This window comes from Sturnus vulgaris, chromosome 16, assembly GCF_052056855.1.
Source record: "Sturnus vulgaris isolate bStuVul1 chromosome 16, bStuVul1.hap1, whole genome shotgun sequence".
NCBI classification, from domain to species: domain Eukaryota; kingdom Metazoa; phylum Chordata; class Aves; order Passeriformes; family Sturnidae; genus Sturnus; species Sturnus vulgaris.
Genome location: NC_142258.1, coordinates 4,269,371 through 4,294,626, shown reverse-complemented (window position 1 = coordinate 4,294,626; position 25,256 = coordinate 4,269,371). Strand labels below are relative to the sequence as shown.

Genomic DNA, 25,256 nt, shown 5'->3' with positions numbered 1-25,256 from the left:
TATTGCTCACTACAGCACAGTAAAGTAAAAGAATGTTTTCTTTATTGCATTTGCTGCCCCAGTATTTCCCTATAGGATGACAGCCAGGCACGTATTTGGTATCAGCCTTGGTCCTGACACATTACACACTCTCCCTTTAATGTGTCACACCTCATCTCTGGTTACTCTCTGGAGAGATCCATGACACAGTCACAGTTACAGACCTGAAATATTATACACAACAACTCAGTACAGCACTGCTTCCATTTAGCAAAATTACCCTTCTTCTTAATGTGACTTTCAGAAAAAGGAAACAGATCCCAGCTTCTACCAGAAGGATCTATCCCTTTTCTTTTATATATATATTTTTCTCCTTCCTGCAGATGACAGTCATGTGACCAAAGCACCAGCAGGAAAAATTTACCCAGTGGGAGTGCAAATGACATTCTTCAGACTGCTTTGGGTATGGAGAGCTCCCAAAACTGCCTTTGGAAATAGCACAGGCAGCATTTCCACCGATGGGATTAAATGAAATCAGCTGCATTGTGCTGCAGCCATCCAGTTTCCTCTTTGGCTGTAAGTACTGGCACAAACTATGATAAGCCTCAGATAGTGCTTCATTGAAATCACAGAATTGAGACAGCCCTGACTTATTGGTATTCTGAAAACAGTGGTGACTGATTTTTAATTTAGAAAAGGTGATAAAAATCTTATATTTAAGAGTGTGCTTTCTGTTTACAGGAGACTTTATTACTCTTTGATGACAAAGAAACCATTAGTGTTTCCAGAAAACCTTCACCACGTGCTTGTAAAATTAATTTCCCCTTCCAATAAATATCATGACTTATCTAGTTCACCTTAAAAAACCCACACACATTTCAATGTTTTTGAAGGATGCTGGTGCAACAGTAGGAACTATCCAGTCAAGAAGTACAGTCTGCAGAGAAGATCTGGAAAGACCCCCTCTGACTGAATCCTCAACAGCCCATCAGCCTTTGGTCTTTCCATGGATAATTATATTGTGAGTGCTTTTTCTGGATGCAGTCCTAATTTCTGTTATAATCCAACCTACCACTCCTGCTCCCAAACCAGACTGCCTCGATCAGGCATGAGCAATGTAGTCAGGTGAACATTCAGACACTTCTATCTCCTATGTCAAGTATTTTCACACATTAAGAGTTGACCTTGCAAAACACACATAATTTGTGATTTTTTAAGTAGAAAAACCACTCACAAGGGTATCCCTTCACAGCACACTCCTGGTATTACACACCTGCCCTGCCAAATCCTAAAAGCTGATTATGCCATCAGACATTTCAACACAGAACAGTACTACACTATCATCATACACACATGGAAAAGGTCAATAAATAAGAAAACCCAGCTGATACAGTGGGCCTAGAATAGCCCTATGACAAAGAAATGGCTTTCTAAAAGCCTTTACAAGGTCAGCACAGACTGTAAATGTTCAATACAAAAATAAACGAAAAAGACATTAAAATATGATCCAGTAAAAATTTTAAATAGTGAAGCAGAGATAAGAAATTGTACCCCTTTGCATATATGGGCTAAAAACTGGAGTTATGTCATTTACCACTTTCTGATTAAACAAATTATTTTAGTTGACCTGGAACAAAACTTTGTGTGGCATTAAATATCTTAAGGCTTTATTGCTTTCATTTAAATTTGGCTACTGAATTGATAATCCTCATTGTGAAGCAAAACATTACAGTGTTTTGGTTGAGTTATTAAATCCAAACTTTCTGTGTACCAGGAGGGTAAGGTTAACAGTCAGTCAGTGGCTTTTATCCATAAAGTCTGCAGAAACAACATATCAAAGAATTATTCACTTGTGGCAGAAATCACGTGAACTGTCATTAAAAAGAGGCTGATATCCCTGCCCTTTTTCCATCTTTGACATGCTTGATCTTGGAATAAATAGTTTTGTTGGTGACTCAAATAATTGAAGATCACCAGAGCCTGTTACCAAACCTTAGAAGTGGCTGTAACTTTTCTTCACCTGCAGCAAGGGAGGGACAACAACAACAACGTCATCGGAGTCGTCGGAGTGAGCCTCATCCAGGGACACACAGGGAGCAGAGCAGCACCTGCCTGAAATGATTCCAGCAAACAAGATCATCAACAAACAACACTGAGCAAAACGGACCCTTGTGGCAAGTGTGGGATTCTCTGAGCCATTCAGTTTCCAACCTGATCCTTCTGTGCATGGAGCTATTTCTGTTCTTCTTTAATGAACCAGAGTGCACAGCAAGGGTTGAGCTGACACACTGACCATGCACGAGCTCTCTTATTGCCTTTAAATCTTTGCAAGGGGTTACACACACCAAGAAAAGCCATTTGATACTGAAGCCATGGCAGGTCAAAACCAAATATTTATTAAATGGCCAGGAAAGGAAAAATTGACCCAAGCTTAAACTATGCAGAGAGGTCACAATGAGAACTTGACTCAGATATATAGATGGAACAAAGGGAAATAGATGCAAAAAGAGGTAGAAGCTCTCAGTCACTCTCTTTAACCTTTATACATGTAAAACACCCAAAATATTGTTCACATGCTGTTCTACTGTAATGACAATAAAAATAGTCACCACATCACTGGGTTTTTTCTCTTTATTTTTTATTTTGTTTCTTTGCTATTTTCCTGGATGTGTTTCTAGGCATCTCAACCATCCCAACGTTTGAAGAACTGTTCAGGTTGTGAACAGATATTCCTGATGATTCCAGTAAACACTGGAGAATCAGAGGCATAAAATGAGTATGTACAAAGTCCCTGACACAAGAAGAGCAGAACCAGCAGCTTATAACCTCCTGTGCAAGAGATGTAGGAACTAAATGATGACTGCTATTAATACCTTCCAGCACAATATCCTCCCTTCAGCTATTAATACCTTCTAGCACAATATTCTTCCCTCAGCTCCACTTATTTTTCAGTTTCAAACATAAATTCTCTGAAAAGACTCTCCCAGAGAAGAAAACAAATCAAGACAACCTGTGGTAGAAAGAGGAAACAGGCAAGAAGCCACAATCTGAGGTTTTGACCTGAACTGGAGGGCACACAGAGAATATCACCCAGGGAGAACAGACCTGCCATGGGTCTTGTAGAGAAATAAGAGATTCCTGACACAGGAAAAAAATATCCTGGTATGGAAGAGCAGGTATAAACAGAAAGTGGAACATGGAATAAAGAAAAGGGACCACAGCTGGCCCAGGAATAGGAAAAGAGTGACACACAGAGCTGTGAATGGCAAGGGGGATGCAGGGAGGCCATTACATTGACCTCAGCCTAAAAAGCAAGGAAACACATGATTTTCTAGTTAAGTGAAAATCTTCTCTGCACCAGTCAACAAATGATGTCAGAGTTTTTCAGGGAGATTTATGAGACAGTAGCACAGTGATATGGAGGAGCAAAGGGAACTGCCAAAACCAGGCATGATAACCAGAAGAAGCAACTGTAAGAATAAACATATTATACATGAAATAGCTTAATATTATCCAAATCACCCTTGATTATATCCTGCTCTTGACACATGAGATTTTCTTGTCCTCATTTTCAGTTTGATATCAACTTTATCTTGGTGCTTGTGAAGGGTAAGCACTGATAAGACTTTAGGGTTGTATGTAAATCCATTACAATTCCAAAAAAGCCTGAAATGAAGTTAACAGCTGCAGCCAGAGTGGTCAGTAAAACACTGCCCTTAATCAAGATTGCTGTGCATGTACAGAACATATTCTTCCTTCCTGTCCCTCCCCTGACATAACAAAACAAAACACAACACCAAGTTTCACAGGCTGAATTATTAATATCTGTTTCATTTTGTGGGAAACAGCAGAAATGGCTTTATAAAATCTCCAGGTCCTGAAGACAAGCAACTCAGCACTGAATAATACACTTAAAAAATGTTTTCTTTTCCTAGAAAATACAATGCAAACAATGAATTACAAGTTCTGCAATGCTACACCAGGATTATATACATTCATTCTAGCAGATGTATAAGGTCTTTTAAAACACATTTTCATCTTCCCCATTGTTCTTTAAATAATGCTAAAAGGGTAGTGAATTGAAATGATTTACTGCAATACAGATATTGACTGAAAGCTTAAGATCATTTCAAGACCTAGAGGTCATGAAATGCAAGCTTGGACTTGGGACAAATGAAGAAAGAACTTGTTCAACAGCTGCATGATTTAAAGCTGTAAGAATCTGATTGCTTTTAAATCACTCAGCTGCTTAACAAACTCTTTGTCTCTCGTCCTTTCCAAGCTGCAGGATGACCACTGAAATCTCAATTTACCATTAGATCCCAATTTTGCCAGTGAATTTTTGTATCAGTCATAAGCTCAGAATTGCAAGGATGGACTTTTAGTTAACTTAAACTTTAGCTTAAGCTACATAAATCCACATGGCAAAAACCCAAAGAGAACACTGAGGGGTGTTTCTACACCACGATGTTCTCCTTCCTTTAGGGGGTTTTTCCCAATTCACCTTTTAGGAGATTTTAGTTAAATATTCCCATGCACCAGGACCTAATATTTCAGAGAGCTCAGTGCCAGGCAGTCCTTTGGGCAGTTACAGAAGCACATCCCCAGTGTGCCTCTCCACAAAGCACCTGGATACATTCTGTCCTCATCTCAGAGCTTGAAAACATCTCCCACATTCATAAAATCAGCAACAAACAAAACCTGGTCTTCTCCCAATCACTCCTTTTTGATATTCACCAGGAAAGGACTGCAAGGAAGAAAGTTTGAAAGTATGGTTTCCTCTTTCTCTCTCTCTTCCAGTATAAACTATTCCAGAACTTCTTCACTCATCAACTTGTCATCAAAATCTGCAATAAAACTTGGCCTAGGAGACTCCATAGCGAGACAATGACTGTGCTCTGCTGGTATTCATATGACTGTGTTTACTGGACTTGTCTCATCTTACTCTCTTTGGGTCTTAGAAGGACTAAGCATTTAAGAGATTCTTTCTCTTTGAGTAGAATTTCACAACTGATTTACCCTGGCTTTACAGTGAGCTTGCCAATAACGACTGCTGCAGTAGAGCTCAGGCAAAACAGGGTGCTGCAGCACTATTTTTTTCCTGGATACTATCACCAGATATAATTAAAGTCACTCAAAACTCAAACCTCCAGAAGCAAGTACTACTACTCCTTCAAAGTAGATCATGCCTCTGAATATGGAACACAGTGAAGTTTCTTAAACACATTTTCTTCTATTGAAGTGTTACCTCTGTTTTCACAAGCCTTGCAAATCTGGCTTATTCCCCACCTCCTATCTTAGAGAAACAGCCTCACTGCTTACAGCATTCTGTCTCTGAGCAAGCCTGCAGGGACTGGCAGCTTTTCATTAACAAAAAAACTGAATCAGTGTTTCTCAGGTCACACTCAAAGTTGCTCTTTTTTCCCTCAACTGGTCCATAAAAGCCTAAAATATCCAACTCTGGACAGAACCAGCCCTTTTCAATATAACTCCTTTGAAGCTGCATGTCTAAGGCTGTCTTATCTGTAGCATTGTTTTGCCTTTCTTCCTCAGTATTTCTAACATCATCCTAAAAGTCTCTTTGGCTTTAACTCCATCTTCTCACAAACAGCAATAAAGAATCCAAGAAGGAAACCAAATGGCACAAGAGCCATAAAAGAGATTTTCTCAGTTTGTATTACAGTAGTACTTGCTGGCAATGTTATACAGGACTTCATTTTTCCCCTTACTGCAGCAACTGAAGACTGCTGAAAAAAACATGACTAAATGCACATGGCTGCCTAGGATGGCTCTTTTTAGCAGATGTCTGTCTGTCTTCTGCAGCTACTAAGTCAGACTGGTGGAAATGCTCTCAGTTTGTCTATGGCTAAGGGCCCAAAATGTGATGGGAAGTACCATACTCCAGCTACAGGGCTGAAAAGAGAGCAGAGAGGCAATACAGGGGAACACCACGTTCCCTCAATAATTACCACTTACACCAGAGAGACCTCCCAAACCACAGCTGGGACAAACAGACAAAGCACTGTGAAGAAGCTGGTGCTGAGACTGTCAGAGCTTTTATTTTTTATGTAGGGAGCTGCTCGTGCCAGTAGAAGCAACATGTCACCAAATGAAGCCACACACATGGAGTACAGGGATGCACATGTGTGTGCACATGCAGATGTTCTCTATAAAACTGTGCATGCACCCACTCAAAACACCCAGACTTCTGAACACAGAGGAGAGAGATTACCAGGAAGAGGAGATGTGAGGACTGAAGGTCTCTGGAGTGCTGCTGAGCCTGGTTTCTTCTCTGTGATGTAAACTGCAGGGTCTGCTTTCCCACTGGGGACACTGGGCACAGAGAGCCTGCAAAGAGACACACTCAGAGCACGAGGCACAGAACAGTGTTTGCAGTCTCTCTTGACAGGCTGTGCTGAAAAGTTTCTTGTGTTGTTACTCTATCACCTGCAGAAGTGAACCCAGACACTGAACAGAGGTGACAGCCATGTAACTCTCCTTGTAACCATGGCAGCCAACATTAAAAACTTTCAGAGCAGAAAACCCTGGAGAGAAAGGAAGTATTTTTCAAGATAGAGTCACCATAAACCTAAGCAGTAATCAAATCCCTGCACCCTGCCTGAGCTAAGTGACTTGATGGCATTCTAGCTTCTCCCTCTTCTTCCTCCACATAACCCCTCACCTGCACATGTCAGGGCTTCAGATCCACACATTAAGCAATGTATCAGCAGTCTGTGTGATAACAACTGCAACCTTTCTGTTCCAATGAGCAATTAATTCACTTCACTTTTACTCATTGCTATGGAAGAGAACATGCAGCAGGATATGGGAAGACTCCTGCTGCCACAAAGCTCCTTTTAGTTGCACATCTTTTGAATTTTCTCAGGAACAAGCTCTCCCTTGTCTTTTTTGTAACAATGGCCTCGTTCTCCTTCTCTGCCAAGGAACCCACACTAAAATTCTATTAAAAAATTATTCCTCTCCTGTAATAAAAACGATTTTGCTGTTGCATGTTGCAGAAGCATCTTCTCCTTACTCACCTCTCCTGAAGCAGTCCTGTACGTGCTAAGTGAGCCCTGAAAATGGACTGGATGAATGTCACAACCTCATCTCTCTCCTCGCAATCAGAAGAAAAACTCAAGGAGTCTGACATGGAAGAAAGGCAGGAGTTCTGCAAAGCAATCAGATTAAAGAAAACTGACATTTTACAAATTGCACAGAAGCTTGACAGAACCTTTCACAATTTCACTCTTGATTGTGAAACTGGCAGTAGAACAAACATCCCCATCTTTTGGTCTGCAGTTTTTAAGGTTTTGTAAGACAAAATCAGCAGGAAATGCAAATCTGATCATCATATAAGCTTTGAAGCATCAGCATTCAATTAATGAAAGAGCAGACACCTGCAAGGAAAGTTCATTTATTTTCCAGGAAGGAAACCTTTTGAAGATTAAGGAGGTAAGACATCCTTCATAATGGATTTATCTTCTGCTTGTATCAAGCCAAGTATTCAGTTCTCTTACACTGGACCAGTTTACCAGAATCAAAGAGCATGGAAAGTGCAATCAGATGGACAACCTGGATGGAGAATTACAAATTAACTATAGCCTGCTAAAGGTCCAAAGGATATTTATATAACCTGGCAAATGATTTACAGAAACTGAATGTTTAATTGGTAAGGAAATTTCTTCACATTCAGAACTAAATAATCTGGAGCAAACTGGACGTGATAGAGGGCACCAAGTCTTGGGCTGAGCATGCCTCACCAAGACTCCTTTACTTTCCAATCCAATTAAAGATGTTTTCCAGGTTCTTGTTGCTGAACCTTGGTGAAAAAAGTTTATCTAAAACTCCAGTGATTGAGTAGTGAACCTTTGAGAGCAGGTTAAGTTTGGAACAGCACTCCAAATTAAAGAGTTAAAGGATGTGTTAACTGATAGGAGAAACAGAGGAAAGAAAAAAAGACTTAGTTACAGTCTCAGAGGCCACAAGGCAGAGAAGTTACAGCTTTATTTCTAAGAAAAAGTGTAAACTACACAAAGTAAGAAGGGAAGCCAGGAAATGAGCTCAGTATCTTTCTAGAATTACAGTGGTGCTGCCAACCAGCACATTAAAACAATCACCAGGTGATGCAACAAATTAAGCCTGGAAGTAAAGTCCTTTACACTGCAAGATAAACACAGAGTGATGCTGGGACATCCATCTGCCCCCACAATTACCTCGGTGTGAGACTTTGCATCAGGCACATCCAGCAGCACTTTCTGTCGAGATGAATGTCCTCTGAAGGCTGCCTGGAGCAGAACAACTGCCTGGCATGGAGAGAAGAGGCCATTAGCTCCTCTGAAAGATAACCCACAGGTATTGTACCTCCAGGGGCAGCTCTGGGGTTTAAATTCCACCTGGGAGGTGCTCAGGACTGATCCCATCAAATGCAGGGAAGTTCTAGCTGCCAGCACCAGTCTGTATTTCACCAACACAGCACCATGCTACCATTCCCATATTGGATTCTGGCTACCCAGAGGGCTCTGAGATGCTCTGCTGCAATCAGAAACCAGGCCAAGCCTGGCAGACCTTGTGGTGATCACACTGAATGCAAGGCCTTCCACTCTCCTCAGAGATTTTACTGGGTTATAATCAACAAAAAGCATTGAGAACAGCTTGTTTGTGTCATTTGGTCTGAATGAGCTCTAATTTCTGAAAGTGGGATTTTTAACGTTCTGGAAGAAACAAAGGTAAGATGCTACACTGTGCTATTTGAAAAAAAATAGGTTAATTAAAACCCTTTTGCTAAACATTCATCAAGAAGTGACTTTGTGTGACAAATTTGTCAAAGTCCTCATAATTCTCACAGACGTTTCTCCTTAGCAAAAGCTCCAAATCCTATGTCAAGTCTTTCTGAAGATCCATCATAATGAAAATTAAATCATGATTAGAATTACCTCATTCAGAAAAAACTTTCCTGACTGGTACCAGATTTTGTTCAGAATTTTCAGAAGCCTTCACCTTGCAGAAGGTACCAACTATGGAAAATTTGAGACCAAAAATATGAAACCACTGACAAAACACATGAAACAAAATCAGGATGTCAGAAAGACGATTATAGCCAGCCTGAAGAACAAATATTGTCTTGGTTGTTTGCTCTTTGATACAAATTAAATCTGTGGTACTGTTTTGTATCATAAACACACTCACCTCATCCAGAGCAATTTCTTCTTTCTGAAATGAAAGATGCCCATGTTAATGCCACAAATATATACAAATCTTAGTTAATAAAGTTTTGCCAAATTTTCCCAATAATTAAAAGACACAGAAAACACACGTCTTAACCCTTGCCAAACTCAAATAACAAAATCTTTCAAGATGTGTGGATAGATGCTAAAACAAGAGTAATATTCAGAGGGGGATGTCCTTGCTGTTCCCTGATAGGAGAATCTCACCTTGGTTTTGTACATCTTCCAGTATCTCTGGATAATTTTGGCTGCTTGTTCTCTCCTGTGATTTTCTTTGCCTGTAACTGTGCAGACTGGTGGAGCCTGCAGAGGAGAATCTCTAAGTTAGCACAGTAAAGCCACAGAGCTGTGAGGGAACAGATTACAAATGACTCAGGAAAATCAGCTCCAGGGTTCATCCTGCCTGCAGGGCAGAAGGAAGTTCAAGAGGAAACCCCCAGTTCTGAACCCTGCTCGTGTTCAAACTCATCATGGAGATGACTCTTAGAGTGAAATACATCCCTGCCCCCTTCCAGCCCTCAGTAGGGCATGGGAATGGAAAAGTTTCCATTTGCACAAACTCCTATTTCTCTGTGCATTGCTAAGGCATGGCTAATCTGCTGCTTTGTTGCTCAGAAATGATTTGTATATTATCAACAGACTGAGAACAAAAATCAGGTTATCTGATTTTGCAGTTCTCCAGGAAAGACAAGTATTTATTAACAGGGAGGTCTCTTATGCCTCATCCTGGCAACTGTGGCCCCATAATCTTCTCTTTAAACTTACTGAGAGCTGGCCATTGTATGACACCAAGCTTGTGTAAATTGGCATAAATCTACTCTTCTATCTTAATGAAGTTGACTAAAGGAAAAAGGAAGAAACCAAGAATAAAACAAGATTTTGTTCCAGTAATTTCTCCCAAGGTGTGGTTGCATATTCCACTTCTCACTACTTGATCCTTTTGATCCCTAATTATCCCACCCTAATTGTCATACCTCACATGCCAAACAAAAGTTAACTGTAAGTTTAAAAGACTAATTTAATTTGTTGGTGCAAAATTTTAACTAGAGGAACATGAGATTTTACAGACTCTGAAAAAATCTCTTGATTCTGTGAAAAGAATTTATTTATAACCTAAAACCGCCGAGCTCCAGGCTTAAGTTTAGCAAATGGATCATGTCATATTAAAAATGACAACCTACTATTAAAATGAGAAATTGGTAGGAACTTAGTGATAATTACAAATAATGGGAACATTTCAATAAATGGATGGTTACTGGCCAAGAATATATATAGTCTGCAGAAGGAAAAAGGAGCTGTTTGTTGGCTGTTTTTAAAGACTCCAGTTATTTGGTATTCAAAACATCCTCTAGCATCCATGAGCCTGTAACACACAGAAAAGAATCTACAGAATGGCACAGTATATCAGAAACCAGAACCCTCTTAAGCCACTGGACATTTTTATTAGTATTCTTTACTGCCTGTATTTCAGGGTCTATTTATTTTTAAGTGCAAATCAAAATCCCCAGTAATAATTTCCAAGTAGTATTTAGTGAAATGAGATTAATATGGCCACAGTGCCTCTGAAAGCAGCTCTGTCAGTGCCCATCCATCTCTACTGGCCAATTACCTCACTTGGAAGAGGGGCAGAAGATTGAAGAGATATCAAGTTCAGACATATTTTACAAAACCCCAAACTGATTCCAGAGCCACACTTAAGACTGTCCAGGATTAACAGATGCAAAAAAACATTTATTAGATATTAGAAAAAAGAAAGAAGAGGTCATGAATACCTCAACTTTAGGAAAACTTCACTTGAAAGTGAAGTTCACTTATTTCATTGTATTGACATCTTCCTTAATTCTTCACTCAAATATTATGTTCCATCAGCAGCAGAATTAAAGCACTCTCAATTTCCATGATAGTTAACATTCTACATCCTGTAAATCTTCTCATGAAAAAGCACCTCACTTCCATTCTAACAGAAAATCAAGTGAGTATTTTCTGACTGGACAGCACTTGTGCCCTAAGTGACCACCTGGCCAGCAGAAAAAGCACTGAAAAGGGATTTTTATCTTTTGTCAGTCTGCCAGTGAGCACATTTACCTGTGTCTCCATCCTTTATCTAACTGTCAACTCCTACAAAACCTCCCTTCCTCTATAAAATCAGGCAATGGCCTCAGATGTTGTAAGAAGATAAAAGTAACCACCATTTTTTTAGTTTTTTAGGTATTGGGAAAAGCCTCAAACACTTAAGAGTTTAAGTCTTTTGCAACCTTATATTGAACAAGAGAAAAAGCAACAGCAATGCAGAGGATCACTAACAGAACACCTTCAAAAAACTCCTCAAGTTGCAGTGTTGATTATTGAAATAACTTATTTCCAACAATTATTGGGAGTTAACCATCATTACCTCTATGACAAGATTCAAGGCATCTCTGTAAAAACACAACTAGCAGCTCTTTAGACTACCAGCTCAATTTGAAATCTATATCAGGCACAAGGAAAAAAGAAAAACACAAACAAAATGTGGCTGTACCTTATTAAGCTTTTCCACTGTATCTTCTGCCATTTGTCTTTTCTCTTCCTCCAGTTTTAACTCCAGTTTCCCTACTTTCTGTGTCAGGTTCTGGATTTCCTCACTGTGGTTGGAAAAACAAAGATATTTATAGCTTAGAGAAATTTTCTGAAAAATACTGAACCTATTTCATTACACTTGGTTGTTTTGGGTTTGTTTTTAAGGCCAAAGAGAGAAATTGCTCAGGATGATACTTGTTCTCATAGAACAGATAAGATAAATTCTCAATCTGTGACAGCACAGCCTTATGTTAAAATCAAGAAGCCTCAAGGTTACTGTGGTAGCCTTGATACTATTAATAATGTATTTAGATCTGCTACAGTTTTATATTTGTCAAAGTCCTTTCTTAATAAACAATACGGAAATCACTTTTTTTTGTGCCTCCCTTGCACAGGATTATCACTCACAGTTGTACAGAATACAAGGAGTAACTGGAGTGACAAAGAGGCAATGGTCTAGATACACAGGCTAAGGTAAAGAGGGTACAAGGTTTTCCTGGAGAAAAAATGTCTGAGCCCAACATAAAAGCTTTTTCCATTTATTTTATCCATTTTTATTATAATTGAATTCTTATTTTTACTATACTACTCAGTCTTCCACTTCTTCTAAAAGCACTCTACAGAATTCTTCTCCTAGTAACTTACTCCATCCCTCCAAACACTTCTGCTTAACAGAATCCCCAGCTTCTTGCAGTTCAGATGAACTCCTACAGAATTTGAGCCACTTCAAAAGAGAATTATAAGGAGATTTTTTTTCTTTTTTGGGCTCCAAAAGGATCTATTAATATAGAATGCCTTACCTTAAAGTCTGCTCTTCTGTGCTCTTTTCTTCCATCTTACTCTGACACTTCTGCAGCTCCAGCTCCACTTCAGCCTTGGCCTGCAGTAACTGCTGGATATCTAATCTACAAAGGCACAAGGAAATCTAAGTGATACCTAAGACATTCATACTTCCACAAAGTAGTTTTTTTTTTCTTTAAACTTCTAAATAATTGGGTTTTCTTAAATTCATAAAGTAACTAAATGCTTAATTTTTCCCTTTAAACAAAACAAAGTGCAAGCAGCCATTGCTGAGGAGCAAAAGGCCTCCTCAGGTGCTCTCATTGTGCATTTTTGTTCAGAGGTGACACAGGAGGCAGAGTGTCACCAACACAGCTCCCTGTGGGCATGTCCCTGCTCACAGTGCTCAGATTAACCTGACACCCCAAACAGTCCAGGCAATACAAACTGCAAATCTGTCCCCTACAGGGAGAGCAGAAGTCACAGAGCATCCTAGGGCAGAAGTTTAAATGGGGAAAGTGGGAAATCAGGAGAAAACATTTTGAAAAAAAAAAAATCACACAAATTTTTACAGCACAATATGAGCAAAAAGTGCTGCATAAACACATAACCCTTCAAAGGGTTTTCAGTGGGGCTGGCAGAAAAATAAGCCTAAAAATGTGCTAGAAACAAGCAGAAATTCTCCTTTTCCATCCTCTGGCTTTTTTTCTGCAATGTAATTTTATGAAGCAAGTAGGATTAGAAAGAAGCTTTTGAAATGAAAATTGAAGGGACTCTCAAAATTAATTTTCTAGCTGAAAATGTGAAGTACTTATTACATCATTTCATAACAGGATCAGAAATGATGAAATAATTCACACCTACAGAAGAACATCCCAGACAAGAATCACACTTACTCTTTACTGAGCAGGAGATTCTGAAGTGCCTTCCTATCACTCTTCAGTTTCTTCACCAGCCTTTGGAGGCCACAGCATTCCTCACCATGGTCTGAATGTTGGGATGCTGGATGATCCAGGTCCACAGAAGGTGAAGATGACACAGCAAGCACTTGTGATGCCTCACTGTCAGCTGAGGACACCCTGCTGCTCTCCATGGCACACACTTTCTAAGCAGGGTAAATTTACATGGAAAACACACACAAAAAAATTAAATTTAGCATGAAATTACTTTATTTAGGCTATGAGAAAAGATCAAATGGAGGTTAATTCTAAAATCATATCTATATCTAACAAGTGTGATAAAAGAAAACAGGGAGGGAGGGCTCATGCTACAGGCAGCAGGTTATGTGTATGAGGCAGAATGCCCAAGGCTGAGACATTGAAGGACAGCATGCCAAGAGCACAAGGCAGTGGTTCTGCATTTTCTGTTCCCAGACAGGTAAGAAAGCCACTAAACTATGGTCACTTACCTTTTCTAGATCCGAAATCCTCCTCATCAGCCTCTGTCTGCTCCACTCACTATAATCTAAATACAGTAACAGAGCTTTAAACATGTAACTACATCCATGGGGCAACGTTGTTCTTGCTTTTTGAAACTTCTGGCCATATCAAAAGACCAATTAAAGATCTCTGAACGCCAACTTTAAATATCTACCAATGAAAACATGAGAATGGGCTTAAAATATCTGACTTCCAAACCAATTAGCTCCAAAATCGATAGAAGCCACCCACGTTCACCAGTTTTCAGCTACTGAAAAAGTCTTCTCTGCCGATTCCAGTTTAAAATTCTCAGACAATACTAGAGGAAACAGATCTGACTGGAGAAATCAGAGACTCCTGAAAGAAGGTTCTCATTCTAATGTGCCACTCCTGAATCTTCACCTTTGTAATAACTCCCTTATTCCTACCTTTGTAGGGTCCTACTGTCACACATCTTTCAGATGTACCCAAATCCCCTGCCCCACGTTCACCAGTTTTCTAGCACGTACTTTTTGTTTTACTGGGAGGAGGGGAACTGCTCAGCACATGATCCAGATCTTCCTTCAGCCTCCGATTCTCAGCCTGCAATTCCTTGATGTTCCTGGACAACCTCAGCACAGCAGCATTCAGTGCCTTTAGTCGTTTTTGGGTGTCTCTGCCCTCTGTACTTAGAAAAAAAGGTCAAAACCAGAAAGTTAATATAAAAGCAGAGAACAAAGAAGCAGCATTAAAAAGAGTGGAGCAGCTTCACTATTCAAGTCAGATGGCTGAGCTGACATCCTCAGCTCCCCCTTAATAACATTTCCCAACTTTTTTTTACTTGGGGAGTTACCTATTCTTTTCTGAAACGGCATGCAAAAATCATCTTGCTCAACACTTCCACAATTGTTCTAATTTGTGTCAAAGAAAAAAGATACTTTGAAACATAGAAAATTCATTTATTACTCTTACTTCCTCCCCCACTCTGTTCCATTTATTCTCAAACAAGGGCACTTGTATGAATGTTATTTATTTTATTTTATTTTCTGTTTGTTTTGTTAACCAACCTTAAAAAAAAAATGCTTTACCAGCATTCTGCGAACTACTGATTAAAAAAATGCTTCAGCTAACTGTGAGACTCTCCCTAAAATCTATCCAGCACAGAAAGCCAATCTGCAGGCTCTGAATGGCTTTTGTTCACTAACACTGACACTGGGGGAGAGAGAGAGGGATAGACAGAGATGGAATCATTCTCAAACAAATCCAACACCCAAGTGTATTTTCAGATAACTGGAAATGGTGCTGTACTGTAAAAGAAACCATCCTTGTGTCTTTAAACCCCAGAGAGACTTGAAACAGATTTGAAGAATACAGCGAACATGGAAATAAAAGGCATCAGAAATGGGAAAGCCTCTTACATGTTAAAATGACTTTAAATGTAATACAGTCATTTTAAACTTTTTTTCTAATAAAGGGGGGAAGAAATCTGAGCTTCAAGATGTGCAAAGTTGTAAAGTTTGTTCACATAACAGATTTTTAGTGAGATGAAATATTTTTTCTTTTTTGCTATGAGAAAATTCTTAAAAACTTGCTTCTGGAAATAAAGGCCTGAAGTAACTGATGGACTTAGTTTTGCACAAATGCCACAGCCAGTGATGACCACAGAACCTTACAGAACCTTATTTCTTATGAGGGAATCTGACATGCCATCCACTGGAATAATTACAAGGTAAAAGGGCTACAGTTAGCATATCAGAGTGAAAGGCTGAATTTTTAGCTGACCTCCTTTTTAGAAGTTAAAAGGAAATGAAGAAAAAGACCAAACAAAATAAGGCTGTCCAGATGTCATGGATGACTATCCACACAGCTTTCCCAGGCAGGAGGGGGAAGAAAAAAGTAAAAAACCAAAACACAACACACCATCAAAATGGGATAGTGACAGGAATAATAGAAATCACAACCATACCACTCAGTGACATTATTTTAGGCTCATCTAAATCTAAATTTAAAAAATCTATTTCAGTCCATTTTGAGGGCTTGAAAAGTTAGTTTCCAGCTACAACTGGATACTACAGCTTCACATATAAATAACCATACTTCAGTCTTAACACTGAAAAAGAGAAGCCAAATGCCATTCACTTCAGACAGAACTAATAGAGACAAGCATCATGAAAGAAATACTCTCAAACAACTCTCTCAATATGCCAGAGCCCTGACCTTCAACATGATTTATTATTTCAGTGCTCAGCCTCTCCAGCAGAGACTGACAGTCACGTAATGGAGAGAGACTGCCCTGACCACCACTTTTTGAAGCTATGAATAAATGAGGACAAGGAAGAGACCTGATGACTCATTTTCACCTCTAAATAAATTAGGTGTGATGGCTTAGAAGCCTCGAGAATCTGGTCACTGCAGGCCTGAGCCAAAAGATTTATTCTTTTAAAAAAGTGGTAAAACAAATTGCAGTTTTCAATCCATAAGCAACATAAGCAGTATAAATAATGACCCTAAGGAGTTCTCACATGTTTCTATCAATCTAAATAATTACACTCAATGTTAAGACAGTTGTCTGTGCTTAACACTAGGAGGTCAAGTATATTTTGAAGTGGTGTGGTAATGAATTTTACTGTCCTACAAGACCCTTTTTTCAGCTCAAATAACACTGACTTGCAGTGATGCTTTTAATTTGCTCTCTTAGTGGAGCTCTGTCTTCTGCCTTTGTGCTTTGACTTTTGCCTCTATAAACTGTTCACCCTCACCACCATGCCCACACTTGCACACCAGTGACAAGCATTAGAACAAGCTGCTCTGACACAATTTACTAGTCTGTGCCTCTGTACCAAAGGAAAATAATGTTTACTCCAAGAACATTTTCTTTGCAGCACATGCTCTAGAGCAAGATGCAGAACTGACTCAAGTGTGAAATGCCAAACATCCAGAGAGTTTGTTTCAATTACCAGTGATGCCAGAATAGGTGTGATTATGAGGGAAGATGTAACAGAGAGAAATTTTCAGTGTTATCATGTACTTTTTAAATAGCTCTGGTATTTTTCCACATCCACAAAATTATCCCTCTACAAGTAAAAAAATGTGACTAAGACATATTTCAAGGCTGTGAAGCCAACCAAAGGAATATCAAAATATCCAGCAATCCAAACGACAAAAACTGTTCCCATGTAGCAGTTTTCCATCAGGTAAAGTAGGACTTGAGTGATGTGTCAAACACATGCATGCAAACATTTGCCTCAAAAGAATTAAACATACTTTTTCCTCATAGTCTCAGACTTGGCCAGGAGCAGTTGGAGGCGATGAACCTGTGAAATACAGATTCCATTAAGGAGCATTAGCAATGTCAGCTTCCACAGCAACATTTGTTCATGAGGTGAAAATCAGTACAAGACTCTCTGGGTAGTGGCAGAGCTAATGATGCCATCACTGAAAATCAGGTTACTGTTATATTTGCTGCCATTTCATATTACACTTATGGATGTACAGTGGTTCTTTATTTACCCTTTTTCATTAACACACTCAACTTATTGAAGGAAAATATTTTTTCAGTACATACAGCTGGAGCTATGAGAATAACTATGAAAACCTGTTAGCAATGACAGGTGTTGCTAAGGTACAAAAAACTTATCTTAAACATTCCATTTACACTTTGACTCAACAACTGACCAGCTTCCTGTCCTGCATGCACACTGAAGGACCTGCCAGACATACCTCTTCATAGTAGGTTTCCATGGCTAACCTCACTTCTTCCAAATTACTGGTCTTCATGTCTGCCTGAAATTCACTGAAAATAGAATAATACAAAAAGTAATCCAGTCAGATCAGGAAAGACATTGCAACCTGCTGGTTCATAATTTTTTCATTTATAATTGCCAATACATTCTTGGGAGTTTATTAAAATGTCTTAAGGAATAGAACACAAATGAAAAATAACACGAATTTCTAATTCTCTTTATTAGCTCATCCAATACAAGCCTCTACCCCCTGCCCCCTCAAAGTCATACTTAATAGTGTTGTCTTTCTCCTTGCACTGCTCTTCGAGTTTGACAATCTTCTGCTTTAATCCAGTAACCACCTACAGAAAGAACAAAGAGCTCCTGAGTCCTTGAATAATCTCTCTTCACAGAAAGTCTATTCCTGTCTGCCCTGTCTTTATAGACTGTACCTAATCAGAAATACTTATTTCTACATATTTCAGTACTTAGTAAATCATACACATCTGCTACCCTGTGAAAAAAGAAAACACTGAGGAAATCGGATGTCTGATTTCATAATGAGCTTAAGAATATGGATACACAGCCATAAAATAAAAACAACATTGCCCATTGCCTTGCCAATATCAAAGCAGCAAACAATGGGGAGAATATTCCCTAAACAAAGTCAAGACAATGACAAAGAAAGCTCCCCAAAATAATGTTAATTCTAGATCTTTGTTACTGACTCCTTACCTGCTAACAGAGATAAAGATTATGTGATTCCATAATTGATTATTCTTTCTGACCTAATTTTATTTTTAGTAGTGTTTCACCTTAGCAAGAGGAAAAAGCACAAATGAAAGCAGGAAGTGATGAAGACACTCTTACCCATGCATTATCAGTCTTCTTTTCTGACAAAGCTCGTGCCAGCTCAGAGCCCTGCAACACAACACAGAAAAAGCAAGTGACCAACTCTGCTACTTTATTCTACTGCTGGCCCTTTCCACTGAATTTTACAACCTGCTCAACTCCACAGTCACTTAACAGCCCAACAGCTGAAATTCTGAACTTCCTATGCCCACAGATTTCTATTAGCACATTTATCCCAAGATGTGACTCTGCACGCAGTGACAGCCACAAGAAATTCAGTAAGATTCAAGTCTGACTATAACCACAAATTCTTCTTGTCAGGGCCAGAAAAGGCTGCTCCTCTGCCTCCTGGTCAGGTCTCAGGACTGATGAACCCATCACCCTGCAAGAGGTTAACTCCCTTCTACTCTCAGGCAAAATATTTGGAAAGTGGGTCCCTAATGAAACAGCATTTTTATTTTACCTTCAGAAATTAAAGGTATTTGTGCTAAATGAACTTGTCTGTTGTGCACAGCATCATCTTCCTTCGAACTGAGCTGCACTGCTGATCTGAGCTGCACAGACCAGAAATCCCTTCACACCACCTGTCATATTCCAGCTCATCACTCCTAGGAGTCACCACACAACAAACTCCTACTCCTTTGCCCTACTTTTATCCCTTCCTCAAGAAATACCCACCCTGAAAGGATCCAGCAGTTGTTCAATCTGTTTATCCTTTCTACTGTTCTCCTCTTCCAGTCTACGGAGTTTTGTTTTCATTCGATCTCCCTCATTCTTCTGAGCTTGTATTGTCTAAAAGAGGGGAGAAAAAATTAAAGCACATTTCAGAAATAGGAAAATGCAGGGTTTTCTCATGGAAACACATTTTGATGTCAAAACCAATCCAATTATGATGGTCAAGATGATGTGGAAAAAGAGGGAAAACCAGCCAAAACACAAAAGCATCCCACTGGACCAGGGCAGACACCAGGACAGGACAGCTTAGGGAGGAGATAGAGGGAAGATAAAAGGAAAAGGTCTAACAGAAAGGCAACCTTACACAAATGACCAACCACAGCCTAGGAATTTGTCTATAGGTAACCCCAGAGTTCAACAAGCCCAGTCCTCACCCTTCATACACTGCACTAAGCTCTACAGAAAACCCACTCTAACCATATCAGCACACTGAAATTGTCTTCGACAGACACAAGTTTTAGTTTAGCCCTGCATTACAAATTGAAAAAATGTGGTGGATGTCTCAAGTTGTAGAAATCAAAGTATTCTGGATCATTAAGGCCAGGACATGTATAGGATGGAGCAATGCCATGACTTTTTCTGTAAGTATCAGAGAAACTGTACCTTTTTCAGTTCCATAATTTCATCATACATATCTTCTTTCTCTTTGTAGTCAGGAGTTCCAGGAATGTAGCCTACAGAAAGGGGTATGTAAAATAAGTAGATTCAAAAAAGGTATTTTTAACCAACCAGAAACCTTGCAGTTAAAAAGAAATATCTAGAACAGCATCAAAGTGGAAATTAGGGTTTTTTTTCCTTTCCTCGAAGAAGAAAAATCAGCAAGGAAATTAATTTTAGAAATGGAGGTGAAATGGAAGTGTTACTGTATGAAACTTCAGCCAGATTTTGCAGCCGATTTTTTCCTAATTACTTCTCTTCTCTGGTGCTATATTAAAATATCCATCTCAAGAAAGACACAAATTTCACAGAAGACTGCAGTCTTTTCATCCCAATAAATCCATTATTTACAAAAGGTTTCTAAAAGATGTCTAGAATACATTTTTCTATTTATGCCTAGCATGCACAAATATATCATCTTGTAAAGTTGCCAGAAACTGTGTATCACCAGTAAAAGCATAGGTGTCATTTTAAATGGAAGTGGAATTTTAAAGTTTACAGTTCTCCTTTAAGAAAAGCAAAATAAAGCTTTGAAAGTTTGCTCTTCTCATAAAACTCATTTGATTTTAATGTCACAACCACATGATAAAGCACTTTCTAGAGAAGAAGTAAAAGGAGTCAATTACATAGAATTTCAGACAAGCAGATGGTTTCTATCAATGGTTCCTAAACTATGTTTTGAAGTCACAATAAATTGTCTACAGCTGTCCCATTGAACCATATTATATTTGCAACGTTTTCAGCTGCAAATGCATGGCAATTTGCAAAAGTTCTGAAAGCTAATAGTGATTCATTGCTCAAAAAAATTGGAAATCCCTGCCTTACCCAATTTAGGAATCTCAAGAAGTATCTCATGGATCATATTTTGACACATATATTTTAGTAAACTAAAATGGCTCTTCCTTTACTGAAGCTAAGATTTTTAGCAATGTGTGTTTTTAAAGAGGAAAAAAGATCATTCACTTTCATCTACCCCACCATTACAGAGTTTACCATTACTGGAAGAACGAGAATGTTTTGGCTTTTTCATTCCTAGAGCTTCCTTCAAATATTCTGGAGTGCTACTGGAAACATTAGCTCGCACATGCCCCATGTCAACATCTGATTTCAGAGCATGGCTCAATCCTGCCAAGAGAAATGGAACAAAAATGCAAAAATCAGGGATAATTGTGAATTAAATTTGTGGAATTATTCTGAACAAATGCAACATGGAAAGCTCCAGATGCTGTTAATTATTCCCTCTATAAATGCCAATGCTCCAGATCAGATAATTCCAACCACCCAAATAAATAACAGTGAAATTAATTCATACGTAGCCTTTAATCAAATACAAGCTATTTTTTAATAGTTTATATGTTAAGCTGTCCACAACAATGAATTCTATTCATAAATGCAAACATTTCTACACCAATACCTTGTTTCAGAGATCCCAGCCACATCTGCCTTGGGTTTTTAACAGCTGCATTCTCAAAACAAGCACTGCCCGTTCCCTGCAGGGATCGCCAAGCTGCAGCTTTTTTAGGATAAAGTTGTGTGCTTGAGCTGTAGGGAGACTCTAGAGCAAAAGAAAATATCTCAGTGCTGCCTTCAAAAGCTCAAGGTCACTAAAATTCTTGTTGTCTTGTTCTTCAAAGTTTCCAGACTCAATCGTATTACTTGTAAAAATAGAATTTAATAGGATATTTCATACTGGTTTATATGGATAAATGGACACTCACATAAAAACCAACCCAAAAACTGAAAAACTCCACTATAAAGAAAAAAGTACAATTCCAAAAAATGAAGAGGCTTAGAAAAAGGCAGAGTGATGGTAGTGTGATTCAAAACATGTGGAAATATTTACATGTACATTTTGGATAGGCATCCTTAGGACACCTGCACATCTAAATGTTGTTATTAACAACACTTTAGGGAAAAGTCTTCTTTGAAACATTCACTGGAAGCCTATGAAGGAAGGTAAACAGAAAAGTAGAGCAAAACAACATAACCCCCCTCATAAAAAGGACAAACCTAATATTAAAATTGCAGATCTAATAATAATAATAATAACAACATTGTACTGTGAAAGAAAACCAACAACCCACCACAACAAATGAAACAGAGAGCTGCTAAATGCACACACAGACATCTATGACTGGATGGTAGAGAGCTCCAGTAATTCCAGAGTCTCTCTACACACAAGTATCAGCATTTCTCCAAAAAGACAAGGAGAAAAACAAATTCAGAATGGTTGCCATCAGAAGGCACAACATGAGAAAAAAGTAGTTTATGCTAGACAATCAAGAATTACAACCAACTCATAAATGTCAATATTTTAGTCTATACAAACTGGACTTCACAGGTTGCAGAACAGATCTCAAATAGGTGTCCTCTGCTCACAGCAGACAGTAATTCTGAAGAGAATACTAAGATGTTGTCTCAAGTAAAGCTCCCAGTTCCTGTATCCCACAAACATATCTGGTTTTGCAATTGCAGAATACAAAGTTTTGGAACACTTACTTGGTGACTTTGGGGGCTTGTGCAAAATCTTCTTCTTTAACTTCTGAAAGACAAATGGGTTTTTTATACATTAAGAATACTCAGCTTTTGAGATTTCATCATATAATCAATCTCAAAATTGCCTTCAATCTCCATCTCAATCTCTAGGAAGATCTTTTGTTCTAATAAGACTAAACCTTTTCTATAGAAAAGAAAAATAGTAGCATTAAGCATATGCAGACTTGGGCACAGCAGTGGTCACCAGAATTAAGTGGTGCCAGCTGAAGTCTGATTATACAGATCAATTGTCGATTCTTGCTCAGAACATAAGACCTTTCCCATCAACATTAAATATGAGTAGCAGCAAATTCAAGATGATCCCAGAATAGAGGCTGATCTGTAGAGCCCTTTGGCTAAAGGAGTTATTCAATCCCATTAAAACTCTCTAAAATGATTACATAATCCCACAACTTGATAGAACAGCAAAACAAAGCCAAATATCATTTGCAGCCCCAGTGCTGAGAATCTGGAAGCCAGAATTACACCTGAAAGTTGAGGTTTGTGACTCAAGCCCATTGCAGTGCCACTGTTCACTCTCTCCTCTCTGATGGGTGCTTGGTGAGCAGGAGGCACCACACAGATGCAGCAGGAACTCAGAGGCCTTTTGGGGCATTAATCAAAACTCACCATTGCTGTGTCTGACTCACAGGTTATCACAGACAGGCTGTCATCTCCCTGGGAAACACAGACAGCACGTTTGCTACTGAACAACTGCTTGTAACACACATCCAGAAAACTTTTACAATTCAGCATAGCTGGAGTTCAATAAATTTAAACAGTAAACACTGTGACCAAAGCCTCTGTTTCTCTTCCATTGCATTGCTAAAATGTCAATTGTTTAAGATAAAAATAAGCCATTTATCAAAAACACTAAAGCCACTGAAAGATGCCAGGGCTCTTGCTACAAAAGCCAGCATCATTTGCTCCGATACAAATAGTTTTGGGATATTGTGAAAGTCACTTCAGAAATGAACCATCATGGAATGCTTTGGATTGGAAGGGACTTTAAAGATCATCCAGTTTCAACCTCTGTGCCATGAGCAGGGACACTCTGCACTTCAGTCACAGAGACTTGTCACTGCAGTGCACAGCATTAAACCAGCTGAACCTTCAGTTGGCTCTGCAGGAATTTCTCCACCATTTAAGCTCACTCAGCTCTTCCCTTCCTCACTCACCTGTCCTACCCCTGCTGTGCTATGGGACTGTTCAGTGGAGAAGTGCTCAGGCCCAGGGAAAAAAACCTCAAACACAAGGAAGATGACAAATTTCCCTCCGTCTCAAATGCAAGCATATCCACAGCTGAAGGAAAATTTCCAGTTAGCTTTCAAATTATCTGGACGGTCCCCTCATAGAAAGATCTTTTCCACTTGCTGTTGACTCTGTGGCACTCAGCACCAATCTTTGGACAGATGCTGATCTGTAAGATGCCTGTAAGAGGCAGGGGAGGGGATGAAGTATTTTTGGAAACCCTGGCTGGCACAACAGGAGCAAGGATTGACAAAGAGCAGGTTAAAGAGCCTGCCATGCTGGCTGAGAGCAAGCAGGGATGCTCCTCACACACCAGGCCATGCAGTTTTTCATTTCCTGAGGCAATGCGCCTTGCAGCACAATGATTAATTTTGTTATTTTAAGGCGTCTCATTCTGAAATATCTCTCTCCCTAACTGTAGCTATCATGTTTGGAATCAGAGAACGTGGACGGTGCTCAGCCTTGATAAATGGTAACAATAAAACATTCTCCAGGATACAAACATGCAAAAATAGCCCCACCACTATTGCTTGGTAACCCACACAGCCCCTGTGCTCCTGCAAAGCTGCCTCAACCAGAGCCACCTACAGCTGGCAACAACAGAATGTGGGGGCTCCCAAAGGAGCTCAAAACCTCCCTTTGCCTCCTGAGGGAAGGGGAAACAAATGCCAACACAGAATCGCAAGATTATTTGGGTTGGAGAAGCCCTCTAAGATCATTGACTCCAACCTATGACCCAACACCGCCTTGCCATCCAGACCATGGCACTGAGTGCCGTGTCCAGTCTTCCTTTAAATACCTTCAGGGACGGAAAATCCACCACTTCCCTGAGCAGCCCATTCCATTATCTAATCACTGTTTCTGTGAAGAAATTCTCTCTAATGTCCAACCTAAACCTTCCTTAGCGCAGCTTGAGACTTTGCCACCTCCGTGCCGTGCTGCGGGGCAGTCAGGGAGACACAGGCAGAGCCCAGAGTCCCGCGGGCTGGGGGCGGCAGAAGCCATCCCACCCCTCTCCGAGCCACCGTCTCGCCGGCTTGGCAAGCCCGGGGATGCCCCAAGATTCTGTCCCGGCCTCGCGGGAGCGTTTCCTGAGCCGAGCGCGGGCCGAAGCAGGCCTAGACACGGCGCCTTCTCCTCCTCCCCGCCGCTCACTCCTTACCAGCTCTCCCTCCGCGGCCGCCTCGCCGCCCCCCCGGGCCATGGTGGGAGAGCGGCGGGAAGGCCTCACGGGGCGGCGGGGCAGCGGGGGACCCCTCGGGCTGAGGCTGCCGGCTCGGGGCTGGGGGCGGCCATGGCCCCCGGCGGCACTTCCGGGTCGCGGTAACCATGGCAACCGCTGAGCAACGCCAGCGCCCCCCTGCGCCTCGGGATAGTGGCGCATGCGCACGGCAGCGGGGAGCGGGGCTCGGCCTGGCCGCAGACCGCGAGTGACACCAAGCGGCCCCTTGGGGAGCGAAAACCCGGCAGGCGGCCGAGCGGCACCTCCGAGGGTTCCGCTCCACCGTCCGGCCGGACCTTCTGCCAGAGAGCGCAGGAACAACCCCGGACAGGGCACAACCGCA

General features: G+C 40.2%; 1 protein-coding gene across 2 annotated transcripts; it reads right to left on the bottom strand.

Annotated features, from left to right (window-relative positions):
* Positions 1–1,624: 1,624 nt before the first annotated feature.
* IQCE (IQ motif containing E) lies at positions 1,625–25,002 on the bottom strand. Of its 2 annotated transcripts, XM_088174306.1 has the most exons (22): positions 24,854–25,002; positions 23,071–23,118; positions 22,405–22,447; positions 21,320–21,460; positions 20,899–21,030; positions 19,852–19,922; positions 19,192–19,305; positions 18,532–18,582; positions 17,953–18,023; positions 17,660–17,732; positions 17,204–17,253; positions 14,470–14,627; positions 13,951–14,006; positions 13,439–13,647; positions 12,563–12,667; positions 11,725–11,827; positions 9,414–9,509; positions 9,169–9,192; positions 8,196–8,285; positions 7,020–7,150; positions 6,212–6,327; positions 1,625–2,091 (listed from the first exon to the last, which is right to left on the bottom strand). In XM_088174306.1, exons 1-22 carry the CDS (start codon positions 24,893–24,895, stop codon positions 1,973–1,975), a joined length of 2,043 nt encoding a protein of 680 aa, XP_088030432.1. In that variant the 5' UTR covers positions 24,896–25,002; the 3' UTR covers positions 1,625–1,972. The 2 variants fall into 2 exon arrangements, with proteins under 2 accessions (XP_088030432.1, XP_014725848.2); XM_014870362.2 differs by lacking the exon at positions 24,854–25,002 and having other exon boundaries at positions 23,071–23,319.
* Positions 25,003–25,256: the final 254 nt, after the last annotated feature.